The 17,856-nt window shown below is 36.7% G+C and overlaps 1 protein-coding gene across 2 annotated transcripts in view; it reads right to left on the bottom strand.

Annotated features, from left to right (window-relative positions):
- SOS1 (SOS Ras/Rac guanine nucleotide exchange factor 1) overlaps positions 1 to 17,856 on the bottom strand; it is a 112,644-nt gene that overhangs the window by 41,506 nt on the left and 53,282 nt on the right. For both annotated transcript variants that reach the window (XM_024552904.3, XM_024552903.3), the window contains exons 9-10: positions 3,345 to 3,472; positions 1,902 to 2,557 (exon numbers count right to left, since the gene is read on the bottom strand). In XM_024552904.3, coding sequence (XP_024408672.1) covers positions 1,902 to 2,557; positions 3,345 to 3,472 — 784 coding nt within the window. The remainder of the gene's footprint in view (positions 1 to 1,901; positions 2,558 to 3,344; positions 3,473 to 17,856) is intronic.

The following is a 17,856-nucleotide window of genomic DNA, read 5'->3' on the forward strand; positions in this document are numbered from 1 at the left end:
TTCCTTAAAAGTAGCAAATAAGTATTTTGCAACCACACATTTTGGGTAGTTTAATAAAACATGTTTGTAGTTATAGTCCAGATCTTAAAGAGAAGTTAGTGACGATCAAGTAAATAGATAGATCATATTAATTACCTCTTCTCCAAGTTTCATATGTAAAAAAGATGACAGAATAGTCTGTTTCTTTTCTGTGTAAAATCCTAGGAAGCTTTAGTTACATTTCCTGTGCCTTGATTTATTTTTGGTCAGTAAAACGAATACACTAACTACAGAAGTTTCTAGGTAAAAAATCAACAGGAAAATTGCAATCCCAGACTAGTCTTTTTTCACTATACTCATCGTATTTCATCTACTACCTGCTACTACCAAATGCTGTGTGCTTAGAGAACCCAAACTGCTTTTAAAATTAGCTTATGGAAAACACTAGCAAAAGAACTACCAATTAGAGACCAAATAAAAACTAAAGACAAAATACTGCCTTATTTATCCCAGAGGCATGAGGAGATAATGAAACAAATTTGTATTTATAAAATGCTTTGATGTCACTGATAAAAAATACTACAACTTAATTTTACATTTTTACAAGGTGGCACTGATAGTTTCTAGGCCATATAAGTAGCTGGGACTGGACATTTAATAAACTGAACAGATTAGCGTTATCAAATACTATTCATCTTTGTTCCAGTGGGTTAATGGATATCGTTAAAAGCTCAGTTGAACTGATACCACAGTGGTTTCCAGAGTGAAGTGAGAACCCATTTATAAGATTTAAAAAACTGAAGAAAAATTTCTCCAGAAATATACATCTCCTAGAGATAAGAATATATTTAGCAAGAAGTATGGAGATGGAGATTAACCTTCACATTCAACTATTTAAGAATAGTATTTACTGTAAGAATTACATTCAGTTTTACATGTTTTTCTAACAAAAACATTCTCTGAAAATTAGTTTGCATTTATATTTACAAAAGTTTTCACATATAGTATTTTGTTTACTCTTTCCAGCAATATTCTAAGGTAGTTGCTGTGATGCTGATTTTTGAGATGAAAAACTAAGGTTCTGAGACCTTAAACAATAAGAGTGAGGGTGTAAAGCCATATTCAATGCTGTTTCTACTATCCCATACTCTACGGTATTTTGCAATGATCAAGTGTCTTGCCGTGTAGGGAAGTTGAAGGTGGAAGAACACTAGATTATCATGTTACCTTTTTAGAGGAAATAAAATTACTTAAAAATGAATCCTTACCCTTCTCAAACATTATATTAGATTCAACCTATAAGCAATCTTCCTACATGTTTTGGATACGTTTGTCTCTAAAATTGCCCTGCTAAGGTGAAACTGTTTTCTTCAGTAACATCAGGTGTAAAAAGCAAAAAATTACTGAAAACTTAAGTTACTTCGAGGATTGCTAAATTTAGTAAGTTTTAGGAATGGAAATTAAGAAAAACCAATGCCTTGTATATTTGTACTACCAGCATAATTTTGGTGATGGGTGTGTATTAAAATTTTTACTGATTTTAGAGTCCCAACAGTAGAAAGAAAGAAAAAAGGAGGTACAGGTGTAGAAAGGTTTGGAGTCCCCAATGGTGATGATTTATCACTGCTTTCAGTCTTGTTGCTGCCACTTTCTAACTGGGCAGATTTAGCTTAGTGACTTTATTTCCTCATTTATTACTCTGGTTGTAAAGTTAAAATAATATATGCAACTGTAGTAGGAAAAAGTATAAAATTTCAAAGAAATATAAATAGCAGTATGTTTTAGTCAAAGGAAAATGAGCTCCAATAATGCGGAGGTCTTGTGTTAGTTTGCTTTCTATTTTTGGCACAATGACCAGTGCAGCAAAGAAAATCAGCTTGAAGCAGGAAGATAAAAGTCACAGGCAACTTCTTATTTCTTACCTGCGTACATATGGTATGTGAGCCTCTCTATGAGTTTAATAACAGTTCCTGCTTTGATAATTGGAATTCCAGCCTTGGGCTGCATATTTTCTTCAAATATTATATTCTCTTCAGAGTCAGGCTCTGCAAATCTATAAATGTCAGCACTAGGGAGCCTCATCTGCTCCTCCTTCTCTTCCTGCAGCATCGTCACATCAAGCATCCTTTCCAGTGTGCTCCGGTACTGCAGAGATATCAGTGCTGCCATCCAGTTGTTTTTCTCTTCAGCTGACTTGGCAGAAAATATAACACTATTTTCATCTTTTAAAATGATCTCAAAAGCATGCTTGTACTCACTGGTGTCATCTTTGTCATTAATTTGTACCTTTCTCATAAAAAACTTTTCTTTAAGACGATATTCTGCATTGCTAGCTCCAGGAAGTCTTGGCTGCCCATGATTTGATTTACAGCAAATCATTAAGCCATCAAAGAGAAATATGTGTCTCTCGTGTTTGGCTCCTACACGTGTAAGAGTTCCTTCCATTATAAACTCATTGCAACACTGTCCAATGTCTTTTCCCTCCCAACCATCAATATTCTTCTGAATCTCATTCATTTTCTTGATTGCTAGTTGTTTCCCCTTCATTTGCTGACTATAAAACCGACATGCAGATTCACTGGGATAAAGGAAAAAACATCATTAGTACACAGATGGCAGAGAACCTAGAATTCATGTAAACAAAGGACGATGTAAAAGTATATTTTAAAGAGTTACATTGACAAGGTTTTCACTAATCCTCCAAATATATCAGTGTTACAAAACTACACAATTTTGAAATGTGAAGCAACACAGTACAGACAATTTTTAGTGCTCTAAAAAGAACAGTGACTATTGACAAAATTCTACCTTATACAGAAATTCAGCTACTGAATGATTTTTACCATGGCTACAAGTATTTAGAATGACAAATGTTAAAAAGTAGCCCAATATAGTGAAGAAAAGTAATTTAAGAGGTTTAAGAAATTATTTAGAAATGCTCAGTAGACAAGACCCAAAGTTAAAAAACATGCACATATTATCATTAGGAAACCGGAAGCATTATTATCTGATTTATGCCATAGGCTATAGAATCCCTAAAGTAAGGGATACTTTGACAGAACAATGATGTTGACATAAAGCTACCCAATACATTTTGCTCTCTCTCTCCTTGAGCTTCTGTCCTTAGCTTACCAGCTGACTCTCAGGAGGTCTTGACTGGGAGTATGCAAGGAAAATGCACAATATGAAAGGTTTTTCAAACAATAACAAATTCTCTTGGCTTTGATGTCACTTCCTCTGAAAGACCAAGCTTGTCACTAAAACTATTTTCTTCATTGTTTACTTGAGAAGGGAACTGGGATCCCTGAAGTTATACGATAATATTCAAGGTGAAAAAGGGGATATAAAAAAGTGAAAATATTCACCTAAGTCTTCGTTTTGCAAGACTTTTAGAACATATTTTTTCCATACCACTCTGAACATTAAGCAAAGCTGTTATTGCTTGTTTCAAACATTCCTTATCTTCTTGATCTTCACTCTTCTCTTCTAATTGCTGTAAAGTGAAAAAGACAAATCTGAACCAGTAGAACAGTTTTTACAAAAAATAATAAGCTCATTTTATTAAGGATAAAGCTAACATTGATTCAACTCTTTCTACCACAATAAAATTTTTAAATATGTCAAAAAATATGAGTTTTTTATTCTTTATATATTACTATCCATCTCAACACGCAATCAAGTTTTCTATGTTAAAAAAAAGTAGAAGTAGTGTTAAAAAATGTCAACCCTTGTAACAGGCAGTGAAGTGCAGCTCCTCAGATGCATATTACTGGAAAGAAATGAAGGGATAATTTAGGACTTCCAGTCAAGATAGTGGCGTAGGGAAACACAGCGCACCTCCTCACACAACCACATCAAAATGACAACTACACTATAGAACAAAATCATTCAGAACCCAACTGAATGAAGTCCTACAACTACAGAATTAAAGAAGAAACCAAATTGAGACTGGTAGGAGGGGCGGAGATGCAGAACAGACTGGTCCCACACCTGCACGTGGTACATGAAAATTGGGAGGGATATCTCAGGAATGAGGGGTCCCAGCCCCATAGCAGGCAACCCAGCCCAGGGCTCCAGTGCCAGGAAGATAAGTCTCCATGTCTGGCTGTAAAAACCAACAGGGATTGAGGCTATAGAAGAGGGAAACTTCTGGAGTACAAGCAGTTCCTCTTAAAGGGCCTATGCACAGACTTACTTGGACTTAGTCCCTCTGAGCTCCAGTGTGGGGGTAGCAGATTGAAAGGCATCAGAGACATATGGGAATGAAATGAAATGAATTGTTTGGCTCGAGGTGAGAGCTGGGGGCAGCTTTCTCCCAGACAGAAGTGCTGGCAAAGGCCCTTGTTCCTTTTCTGAGACCTGCCCCTACAGAACCACAGAGCTGGCTGAGCTTCCCATATTTGAGACTCCATCAGTCTGGCTCACACTGTTTGGCCCACCCTGGTGATTCCCTGAGGCTCTGTCCCTCCCATCTTTCAGACCCACCCAAGCTGTTTCCAGTGGCTTTTCTATGCAGATGGCTTATCTTGGCCCATGCTTCAGATTTTCCTGAATTCTCTCAAACAAGCAGCATCTGGCTTCAATGAGTCCTCCATACCTCTCACTAAGTTGCCCCAGGCCCAGCACTAGCAGCAGCCAATGTTGGTTCACGGCTTGGCTTCACTTGGGCACCTCCACGCCCAACACAAGTAGCAGTCATCTGCAAATTGCTTTGTAGCTTATGTTGTGTGATCCTGGACAGAAGACAGGCAGTGGCTGACCTTGGATGTGCCAACATCAATCAAGGCTAAACTACTGTACAGCAAGAGGGTGTACATAGCTCACATAGTGGGTGAACCTTGAATACTCAGCTTAGGTGATAGAGAAGGCTGTGCCACTGGACCCTACAGGATACCTACTACATTAGGCTACTCTACCAAGCCTGGGAGACACAGCAGCCCTACCTAATATGTAGAAACAAACACAGGGAGGCTGCCAAAATGAGGAGACAAAGAAACATGGCCCAAATGAAAGAAAAGAAAAATGCAGAAAAAGAACTAAGGAAGATGGAGACAATCTAGTAGATGCAGAGTTCAAAACACTGGTTATGATACTGCTCAAGGAACTTAGTGAGGACCTCAATAGCATAAAAAAATCCAGGCAGAAATGAAGAATACACTAATAGAAATAAAGAACAATTTACAGGAAATCAACAGTAGAGTGTATGAAGCTGAGAATTAAATCTGTGATTTGGAATATAAGGAAGCCAAAACCCCCAAAACAAACAAACAAACAAAAAAACCCAATCAGAACAGCAAGACAAAAAAAAAGAATCCCCCAAATGAGGAGAGTATAAGGAGCCTCTGGGACAATTTCAAACATACCAACATTCACATCGTGGGGGTGCCAGAAGGAGAAGAGAGAGAGCAAGAAATTGAAAATCGGTTGTACCTCCCCCTCTCAAGAAATCCATTAGCCTTACCCTTTCAACTCCTAGTGGCCCTGTCCTGCTGAGGTGGGCCTCCCACCAGAATCTTGGACAGACTGAATTGTGTGCCTCTAGGATGGGAGATATTTTTCCCTCACATGCCCAACCGGTACAGGGAGTGGCCAAATCTTGGTTTGTTTGGGCCTGATAACTCTGCTGGCCTATGCCTGAGGACTCCCCGAAACCCCACCCAACTCCACCCAACTTCAAAGGTCTTCAGGCCTCCAGGGGGTGGCAGCTAGACTTGCTATACCCTGGGACATTGGCTGGGTGGCCCCAGACTCTGCACTGGCACGGAGCTTGAACCATTATTGATTTGGTGGACACCACTTGCCCCCTCCTGGTGACTCACTGAAAATCTTCCTCATGGAACGTGAATACTGCCAGAGGCTCTTTCGGTGACTGAGCCTAACAAGCAGCTGGAGGGTGCATGTGGGTCTCAAAGTGTCTTGGAACTTTTGCTGACCTGTCCCCAAAGTGGTGCTGGTAAAAGCCAACCTTGGTGTACAACGTGGTCCTTCTTACGCATACCCAGGCCCAGCAGAGGCAGCCATAGACTGTGGATTGCTCTGTAGCTCCAAAGAGCTTGCCCAGGGCTGGTCACAGGCAGCATCTGACAATGGTCTGTACCAGAGTCCCTCCCTTGAGGCCTCCAAGCCAACACGCCCAGTAGCCAGCTTCAGACAAAATCTGAGCAGAATCCAGTTAGTGTCACAAGTGGCATACCCAAAGGGATATCAGTAGGCACCAGACCCTGCTGAGGTAAATTCTGCTTCATGGGATCAGCCCCTGCACAGTAGCTCATACACTGTGGTACGGGGTCAATCCTCAGTCAGCCAGCCTGAAGGTCGACAACATGCATGAATGGGCCAATAGAAATCAGGACTCAATTATAAGAGGAGGGTCCATGTAACCCACACAAAGGGCATTCCTGGAGCACCCAGGTCAGGTGACTAAGGAGGCTGTGTCACTGGGTCCCACAGGACACCTGCTACATAAGGCCACCCTACCAAGACTGGAAGTCATAGCAGATCTACCTAATACATAGAAAAAAATGACAAAGAGGCAGCCAAAATGAGAAGACAAAAAACAAACAAACAGGCCCCAAATGAAAGAACAGGAGAAAAATCCAGAAAAAGAGCTAAATAAAATGGAGGCAAGCAATTTACTAGATCTAGAGTTAAAAAAAGTGGGTTATGAAGATGCTCAGGTAACTCAGTAAGAACTTCAACAAAGAGATATGAAGCATAAAAAGGGACAGAGAAACCATAGAAATGAAGAATACAATACCTGAAATGAAGAATATAATATGCGGAATAAACAGGTTGGATGAAGCAGAGGACTGAATCAGCAATTTGGAAGACAAGATAACTGAAACACCCAATCAGAGCAGCAAAAAGAAAACAGAATAAAAAAAAAAAAAGAGGATAGTTTACGGGACCTTTGTGACAATATCCACACATTATATGGGTACTAGAAGAAGAAGAGAGAGAGAGCAAGGGATAGAGAACCTGCCTGAAGAAATAATGACTGAAAAGTTCCCTAACCCAGTGAAAGGAAAAGACACACAAGTTCAGGAAGTGAGAGTCTGAAATAAGTAGAATCCAAAGAGGCCCACACCAAGGCACATTAGTTAAAATGGCAAAGGTTAAAGACAAAGAGAGAATCTTAAAAGAAAGCAAGAGAAAGACAGTTACCTACAAGGAGCTCCCATAAGACCGTCAGCTGATTTCTCAACAGAACATTTCAGGACAGAAGGGATTGGCATGAAATAGTCAAAGTGGTGAAAAGCAAGGAACTATAACCAAGACTACTTTACCCAGCAAGGCTATCATTTAAAATACATGGAGAAGTAAAGAGCTTTCCATACAAGAAAACACTAAAAAATTTCATTACCACCAAACCAAGATTACAAGAAATGTTAAAGGATCTTCTTGAAGAAGAAAAAGATCAAACTATGAACAATAAAATGGTAATAAATACATACCTATCAATAAGAATCTAAAAAACAAAATAAACAAGCAGAACACAAACAGAATCATAGATAGAAAAAAATAGAGAGGAACATAGTTATAAAGAATAAAATGGCAATAAATACAAACCTACCAATAATCACTTTAAATGTAAATGGCTTAAATGTTCCAATACAAAGGCACAGCGTAGCAGAATGGATAGAAAACAAGACAGACAGACCGACACACACACACACACTCTCTCTCTCTCTCTATCTCTATCTCTCTGTCTCTCTGTCTCTCTCTCTCCAAGAGACTCACACCTCAGAACAAAAGATACATACAGACTAAAAGTAAAAGGATAGAAAAAGGTATTTCATGGAAATGGCAATTTAAAAAAAGCTAGGGTAGCAATACCTACATCAGACAAAATATACTTCAAAACAAAGGGCATAACAAGAGATAAAGAAAAACATTACATAAAGTTATAGGGATTAATCCAACAGGAGGATATAACCATGCAAACATTTATGCACCCAACACAGGAGCACCTAAGCATATTGAGCAAATCCTGATGAACATAAAGGCAGAGATCAATAGAAATACAGTCATAGCAGGGGATGTTAACACCTCATTGACATCAGTGAATCAATCCTCCAGACAGAAAAGCAACAAGAAAACAGTGCCCTTAAATGACACACTAGGTAAGATGGATTTAATTGATATCTCCAGAGCATTTCACCACATTTCACCACAATTCTTTTCAAGTGCACGCACATGGAACACTGTCTAGGAGAGGTCGCAAGTTAGGACACAAAACAAGTCTGTAAATTTAAAAAGACTGAAATCATGTCAAGCATCTTCTCTGACCATAATGGTATGAAACTAGAAATCAAGAAAAACAAAAAGAAAAAAGAAAAACACACAAAGCATGGAGGCTAAATAACATGTTACCAAACAATGAATGGGTTAACAATGAGGTGAACAAGAAATCAAAAGATACCTTGAAACAAATGAAAATGAGAACACAACAACACCAAATCTATGGAACACAGCAAAAGCAGTCCTAAGAGTAAAGTTCACAGCATTACAGGTCTATGTGAAGAAACAAGAAAAATCTCACACAAACTATCTCTCACACTACTTTACACTTAAGGGAACTAGAAAAAGAACAACAAATGAAGCCCAAAGTGAGCAGAAGAAAGGAAATAATAAATATCAGAGCAGAAATAAATAAAATAGAGTCTAAAAACCAACACAAATGATCAATGAAACCAAGAGCTGGTTCTTTGAAAAGATAAACAAAACTGACAAACCTTTATCCAGACTCATCAAGAAAGAAAACAGAGTACCCAAACATATAAAAGCAGAAATGAGAGAAGTAATGACTGACACCAAAGAAATACAAAGAAGTATAAGAAATTATTAAGAACAACTATATGTCAATAAATTGGACAACATGGACCAAAGGGATACATTCCTAGAAACATACAATCTTCCAGAAATGAATTAGGAAGAATCAGAGAATCTGAATAGCCAGTTTACAACTAATGAAATTGAAGTAGTAATCACAAAACTCTCCCAGCACATAAGTCCTACACCAGATGGATTCACAGTGAAATTTACCAAACATTCAAAGAAGAACTAATACCTATCTTTCTCAAACTATTCCAACATTTTCAAGATGAAGGAAGACTCATAAACTCATTTTATAAGACCAGCATTATCCTAATTCCAAAACAAGATAAAGAAAGAAAATTATAGGCCAATATCTCTGATGAATATAGATGATAAAATCCTCAACAAAATATTAATAAACTGGATTCAGCAATATATTAAAAAAATCATACACCACAATAAAGTGGGATTTACCCCTGGGATTCAAGGTTGGTAAAATACAGTATCTGCAAATCATTAAATGTGATACATCACATTAAAAAAATGAAAGGTAAAAATCACATGAACCAATAGATGAAGAAAAAGCACTTGATAAAATCCATCACCCATTAAAAGAAAAACTCTCAGCAAGTGGGAATAGAGGGAACATACCTCAACATAATGAAGGCCATATATGACAAACCTACTGACAGCATCATACTCAACGGGCAAAACTAAATGTATTTCTCTTAAGTTTAGGAACAAGACAGGGATGTCTGCTTTCACCATTCTTAGTACTTGGAATCCTAGCCATAGCAATCAAACAAGAAGAAATAAAAGACATCAATTGGAAAGGAAAAAGTAAAACTGTCATTATTTGCAGATGACATGATACTGTATATAGAGTACCCTAAAGATTCCACCAAAAAGTACTAGAATTGATAAGTGAATTCAGTAAAGTAGCAGGATACAAAATAAATATTCAGAAACCAGCTGTATTTTTATACACCAATAATGAACTATCAGAAAGAAAAACTAAGAAAACAATCTCATTTACAATTCCATCAAAAAGAAAGTACCTAGGAATAAACCTAACCAAGGATGTAAAGGACTTATACTCAAAAACTTATAGGACACTAATGAAAGAAGTTTAAGAAGATACAAATAAGTGGAAACATATACTGTATTCATGGTTAGGAAGAATTAACATTAAAATATCCATACTACATAAAGCAATCTATAGATTCAATGCAATTCCTATCAAGACTCCACTGGTGTATTTCACAGAACTAGGAAAAATATTGCAAACATTTATATGAAAACATAAAAGATCCTGAAAGCCATACACAGCAATCTTGAGAAAGAAGAACAAAGTTGGAGGAATCAGACTATCTGATATCAAACTATACTACAAGGCCACAGTATTCAAAACAGCATGGTACTGGCATAAAAACAGACATACATTGGATAGCTCAGTGGAGCAAGAATAGAGAGCCCAGAAATAAACTCACACCTTTATGGTCAATTAATATTTGACAAAGGAAAGAGGAACATACAATGGGGTAAAGGTAGTCTATTCAATAAATAATGCTGAAGAATTGGACAGACATGTGCAAAAAAATCAAATTAGACAATATTCTTACAAAACACACAAGAAAAAACTCAAAATGGATTAAAGATTTAAATGTAAGCTTCAAAATTATAAAAGTTCTAGATGGTAACATAGGCAGTAAAATCTCGGACATTTCTCATAGAAGTATTTTTTCCCGATAAATCTCCTCAAGCAAGGGAAACAAGAAAAAACAAATAAACAAACAATAGGACTATGTCAGCATAAGTATTTTTTTTTCCTCAGCAAAGGAAACCATCAACAAAATGAAAACACAGCCTACTGAATGGGCAAACATATTTGCTAATGACATATCTGATAAGGGGTTAATATCCAAAATGTATAAAGAACTTATACAATTCAACACTATAAATGCAAACAATACAATTAAAAAATGGGCAAAGGTCCTAAATAGACAGTTCTCCAAAAAGGACAGACAGATGGACAACAGACATATGAAAAGATGCTCAATATCACTAATCATCAGAAAAATGCAAATTAAAACCACAATGAGATATTGCTTCACACCTATCAAAATGGCTATCATCAATAAATTAAACAACAAGTGTTGGAGAGGATGTGGAGCAAAGGGAACCCTCATGCACTGTTGGTGAGAATGCAGACTGGTACCACGTACAGCCATTCAGCCACTGGGGAAAGTATATGAAATTACCTCAAAAAATTAAAAATGGAACTGCCTTATCACCCAGTGATTCCACTTCTCAGAATACATCTAAAGAAGACTAAAACGCTAATTCGAAAAGAATGTAAGCACCCCTATGTTCACTGCGGTGTTATATACAATAGCCGAGATTGGGAAGCAGCCCAAGTATCCATCAGCAGATGAATGGATAAAAAATCCGTGGTGCATTAACACACAAGGGGATCTTACCCTCTGCCAACAGCATGGATGGACCCGGAGGGCACTATGCTAAGTGACATAAGCCAGTCAGAGAAAGATGAGTGCCATATGATTTCACTCATGTGTGGAATCTAATGAGCAAAGCAAACTTAACAAAATAGAAACAGACTCATAGAGAACAGACTGACAGTTGTCACAAGGGAGGGTGGTGCGGGGCTGGGTGAAAAAGGTGGAGGGATGAAGCAAAAAAGAAAAAAAAAGCCCTCATAGACACCGACGACAGTATGGTGATTACCAGAGGGAAGACGTTTGGGGGGAAAGGTAGAAGGTAGAGGAGGATACGTGGTGATGGAAGGAGGCTTGGCTTGGGGTGGTGAACACACAATACGATATGCAGATGATGTGTTACAGAATTGCATACCTCAATCCTATAATTTTGTTAACCAATTTCAGCCCAATGAATTCAATAAAAACATAAATAAATAAATAAATAAATAAATGTATGCAAAGTCTAAAATACCTTGAAATTTGCATAAGATTTTTCCTTGGAGCATTTAAAACATAAAAATATATGGAAAGTAAAGGTACAGTAGAAACTCTGAGCCAACAGTCAGGAAATTGTCTGAATTTTGCTCTTTCCATTATTCTAGCATTTCTGTATTAATGGACATTCATATTGCTCATAATTTTTAACAGTTTTGTAAGAAGAAATTATAAGTTATCTCTGAGCCTCCTGGTGGTCTTACTTCATTGTGTCTCTTTACTTCCTTTTGTTTGTATCTTGGAAAAATGCCTCTTGGATTTTTAAGCCAAATGTGAATTTTCATTCACAAAATAAAAACATATTTGAAAATTCAAAAACAAAAAAAAAAAACAAAAAACAAAATATTCACCAAATAAAACCTATCCCATTCAAACAGGTAAATTGCAATGCACAAGGATTACAAAATACACAATAAAATATGAATTATAATTGTTAATGTTTGGGACATTGAAGTATCTAAAATATTGTGTGTGTGTGTATATGTATAAGGAGCTCATCACAAAATATGAGAACACAAGCAAAGATGTAGATTATGTTTTGATTTTGGAATGATTACTTATATACTCTGATGAGGTACTAGAGCAGATTACAATGTGGAAAATACATAGCCAAAGAGTAAATTTAATTTACTAGTCTCTTAATAAATGTATGTAATATTAACCAATTATTTCAGAAACCAACTAATTAAACCAACTGCTCCTGACTCTTTGCTATGTCATAACTCAAATATTCCATTAAAAGCTCAGTGCAAGAAAGGCAATGACACAAATTATTCTTTTACGGTAGCAGCACAGCTAAAAGGCACGGGTGATGATGATGAAGTTTGTAAAATGAGATTTAGAGACTGTCTGTATACTCCAATTACTCATGCTACGTTTTAAGCCAAAAAGCAAATTTCCTAAATTTTGTTCCTTTTCTCACAAAAGTTGTTTTTTTTTAAATCCTTACCCGAGGATATGTTTTGATTTCACAGAGAGAGGAAGGAAGAGGGAGAGAGAGAAACACTGATCACTTGTCTCCTGTGTGCACCCCGACTAGGGATCCAACCCACAACCTAGATAAGGGCCCTGACCAGGGATCAAACCCACAACCTTTTGGTGCAGAAGATGATGCTCCAACCAATGAGCCAACGGCCAGGACAAAAGTTATTTTTTGAGTTAAAGTAATTTTGTACATGAAGGCAATCTCTCACAATACACAAAATTCAACCAGTAAGTGATGTTAATGATATTAACAAAATTTGATCCTCTTTTACTTAACCAACCTCAACCTTTATCTTCCCTCAAGACAAATGAGCAGATGATCATTACCAAGGCTGTACAGATTATAGGTAATATGTTGTAAATTTATAGTATATATAAATATTACACATAGTATAAGTCTTCCATAATTGTAATGTAAGTAAAACAGTATCTTTATTAAATTAGCCCATGACTGAAAATACAAAAGTGAAATCTTAAAATATAAATTGAAACATAACTTACAATTCATCATTAGGAAATAATATAAAAAATCTCCAAGCTTTTTGAGAAAAGTGATGCATTTTATTGAGTTAATTAAGTGGTCTTTGCATAGTAAGTTTTTAGAAACTATTTAGAATATTAATAGTAACTGAGAGAAAAAACTCAAAGGGGGCAGATCTACAGAGGAAGCTTGTCAAATACCAATCAGAATTAATTTAACACATATTTAATTAACCATCCATTGTTTATAAGCAATGAAAATGTGATGGTGAGAAAGCCAAAATGGTCCCTGCTGTTAGAGCTTGGAGTGTGGAAGAGAAGACCAATGAATGATAGAGCACTATGATGGGGAAAATACAGGGTACTCTGGAAATACATAACAAGAGCTCCTGATCCAATATGGGGAGAGAAGATGGCAGGAATGGCTTTCAGAAGGAAATTAGTCTAAGACCAGAAGGGTAAGAATGAATTAGTCACAGGAAACAGAAGTACAAGAATGTACTAAGCAGGGGGAAATAACGTGTGTGATTCAGAGACTTTTAGGACCACTACTGGTGACAGGTAAAGCCTGGTGGGTGGAAAGAATGAGGGGTGGGGAAAGGTAATGAGTCAAAAAGCTGGAGAAGTAAATAAGGACCAAATCATGACTGTAAGTCTTATCAGGAACTTGGACATTAACCTGGGGCAATGGGGAGCCATTAAGGATTTTAAGCTAGTGACTAACATGATCAAATTTACATTTTAGAAAAATGACTTTGGTTGGTTACCCATACAAATTGTAGGGGAAAGGGGAGACAGGAAAGGCAAAATTAAAGGGAGATTTGTGATAATCCAGATGAGATAATCATGGCCCTGGCAGAATTTTGAGAGTAAATGAAAAGATAAATTCCAAAGAAGATCCTTTTCAAGAATGAAAAGGACTTACTTGGTGACTAAGTGTGTACAATGTGAAGAATGAGCGGGAAGAATTGAGGACTGCCAGGTTTCTAATCTGAGCAACCAGAGGGATCCACTCATTGAAAGAATGAGCACAGAAAGAATACTTTTGCTGGGAAAGAGAGGAAGTTTTGAAGAAAGTGAATCTGAGGTGCTTATACAATTAACAAGCAGAGTTGTTCAATGGATAGTTGGGTAATAAATAGCCTGTATTTTCCCATTTCCTTTTTTATACCCTTCTCTTCATTGAATCCCTTTAACTCTAATGAGACCAATAGATGTTCCTGATCTTCTTCATGCTGCTAAAATCAACTTTCGGTGTAACAGGTTTACCTGATAGCAAAGGGGTCACTGTTTTTTTCTAGATCAACTTCATGAGTGATAAGGTGGGGGATGGGGCAGGAGAAGGGTGTGATGGGGTTCAAGATGCACTACCCCCCAAAAATGGCACAGTGGCATATTGAATATTTTAAGTTGAAGGAATTTGAGAAAACAGCAGAAGGGAGAGGAAGGTCAGTGCCCTTCCTGCTTCTGTTTCTCCAAAAATAAAATAATAAATGCTTATAAATCTCATCCATATTTGGCAGTTCTTAAGATTTTTTATATTGGCTTTATCCATCCTCTTTTATCTTTCTTTACTGCCTATTGAGATGGAATATAAAAATTAATATAATCATTTAAATATACAATGGGAATTAAAACTATATAAAAACATTCTTCAGCATGTCTGATGAAAAGAATGATAGAGACAGATGTTAAAAGTATTATATACTATTATTTATTAATAAAATAATTACAAATTATATGTTATATCGAATTCTGAAAACCTTCAAAAATAGAGGGGTACTTTATGAAAGAACAGATTTTACACTTAAAAAAAGAAACTGCAACATAACTGAAAGGCCACGATGCTGATGAGTGTTATCCATTGCCTTTCATTTTGACTTCGAATCACTATGTTTATGGTGAGACCAAGTTTACTTTTATTATTAGCTTTTTAAGTACTAAAACAACATAAGGTGAATTTCTACCTAAAAAAAGAAAAGATAATTGGACACCACATTATTTATTTGATGAAGTCATTACACATAGCAAAAAAATTAAAAAGTGGGGAAGGGGATGGGAGATGTCTCTAAATATTACTGTTGTGTTTTCAGGTTGAAGTAATCGTAGTTAATTTGTAAAAAGTTCTCAGAATTCTCTCTAACTGGATTAAATTTGTGTGCTGTTTTTGTATGGGAATATTTCAAGCCCAAGCATGGAATCTAGGTGATGAAAAATACAAAAGATGATCAAGAACAGGTAAGAGTAGTTAAAAAAAATCCTACTGATTTTTAAACATGCCCAATATTCCAATCATATTTTAAATAGGATCCAACTATTTCTGTGTTTGAATTTATTAAAATATACTTTCTAACATTAGCAGCTCTCTTGTCTACCTCAGGAGTCTGGTGCCCTTCACGGTTTCCCTCCTATTTTTGTAGACACAACGGCCATAACAAATACTGAACAATTATAAAAATGTAAGAACTTCCAGTAAAAGTGGAGTGAAGAAGTCTTGAGAACCCTCCTGCAGATTACAATCAGGACAAAATATTTACAAAGAACTATTTCCAGGCACTGGAAACTATTGAAAAGAAAGCACAAGAAAGAAGTCCTGCCGCCCAGAAAGCTGCAACTAGAAAGGACTCTGTGAAAGTAGGGTTTTCCCCAACGTCCCATGGCGAACAGTGAGGAAGAATGAGAGGAAAAGAGTACTTTACAGGCTAGGGAGGAAAGAGAGTAGAGTTTAAGAGGAAATTTAAGGGGAAAATCTGTAAGTGAATGATCTGCAGAAGTGCTGAGACCCGAAATCTGAGGATAAACTATATCCAAGTACCCTTAGCAGGTGCCTGACCGCTAAATTCCAAATTCCGCATGCGCGGGAAGACACCAGGGAACCTGACAAAAAATTAGGCAGAGGCCAAAGATGAATTTACTCTTAAGAAATAGAGCTGTAATGAATGAGTTCTGCTGCTTTTTAAAAACATAGTTTATTCCCCAACTGTCCACAGCTCAAGAGCAAAAAGCTGAAGGCTTACTGGTTTAGGTAGCCAGGGGATGGAGCATGAGGCTGGCAAAGCAACTGGAAATGAAGGGGGGAAACTCCAGGTGTAAGGAAACCATGGAGACTGTGTCCCCAGATCTGGACACAATCTCTGCCCAAATACTTGTCTGATTGTCAAATTATACATATGTAGGGAATATCTGAGACACTCAGGTTAAAGCAGCAGTATATGAAAATCCTAAAAAAGTAAACACGTATCAGCTGCTGCACAATACAGAAAAGACAAATCTGCCATTGAGATTAGGAAAATAAATTATCTACCAGAGTAAAAACCAACAATCAAAAAACAACAGCACCACCACCAACAGAACAAAAACTCAACAATCCCCAACACAACAGAATCCTGAGTTGTTAGCTAGCACACACATACACACACACAACCCATAATCGGGGAAAAAAAAGTCAGTTAATAGAAATTGATTCCAAATGGGCCCAGATGTTAGATTTAGGAAAGACTTCCAAGTGGCTCTTATGATCATGGTCAAAGAATTAAAGGAAAACATGGTCTTATTGAGTGAGCAGATAGAGAATCTCTGGAAACTGTAAAGCAAATCCAAATGGAAATTCTAAAGTACGGTTAAGTATAATAACTAACAGTTCTATTGACAGGTCCATAGAAAGTACCAATCTTAAGATAACAACAACAAAAGATCTAAGAAAAATGAACAATTTAAGAAACTTGTGGAACAATATAAAGTAATATAACCAATCTACATGTGACTGGAGTTCCAGAAGGAGAGGAAATGAGAGAAAAATGGCAGAAGTACAAGAATAACGTAAAAGCAAGTCAAAATCTGAAGGGTAGAAAGAAGTCTGAAACTTTAAGCAGGAAATTAAGGCTAAAAAAAATGTTAGGATCTCTCATTATGAAAGTAAAATATCCTTTTAAAACCATTTCTGTCCTTATCAGAGAGAAAATTACCAAAAACTATAAATGCCCCTCATAGCAGTTCAGTTGATTTAAATTTTAAAATTAAAGTAGTACAATAGTCAGCTGTTTATTTATAATGGCTCTTAAATTACGCTAGGCTATGTTTGACTTTAGATGTTCAATATCTGTGGTCAGCTACAATATCATTTGGCTCACTGCTTTGCAAGCTCATCATTTCTGAATAATTTCTAAATTTAGAAAGATAGTTCAAGGGAATAAAAGCGAGACAGACCTCTGATGGGCTCATTTTTATGAGACTCACAGAGAAATTGTTTTCTAAATCTCTTATTGCTGGGATTAACACATCAGCTAATGGGCGGTATAAATGATGGTTTTGAACATATGCATATAGCAATTAAACCAGATGCATGCATGACAGCATAAAAAAAAAAAAAGATGTCTGATACTGTCTAGCTTCCAAATTGGAAAAGCAGAAAACCAAAGCCATTAACAAACGCATGTAAGATGTTTGTAAAAGAGGACCGCAGAGCATATTTCTTTACAAGGTTTCTGGCACACCACGTGAAGGCCACGAGTAGGTGTTTAAAGTGAATGAGACGGCGCAATTCATATTTGTCTTTTCCAACTTGTTTTATGTAACACTGAAAAAAAGGTTAATTTGGGAGGGA

The sequence above is a fragment of the Desmodus rotundus genome, chromosome 5, assembly GCF_022682495.2.
Source record: "Desmodus rotundus isolate HL8 chromosome 5, HLdesRot8A.1, whole genome shotgun sequence".
Taxonomy (NCBI): Eukaryota; Metazoa; Chordata; class Mammalia; order Chiroptera; family Phyllostomidae; genus Desmodus; species Desmodus rotundus.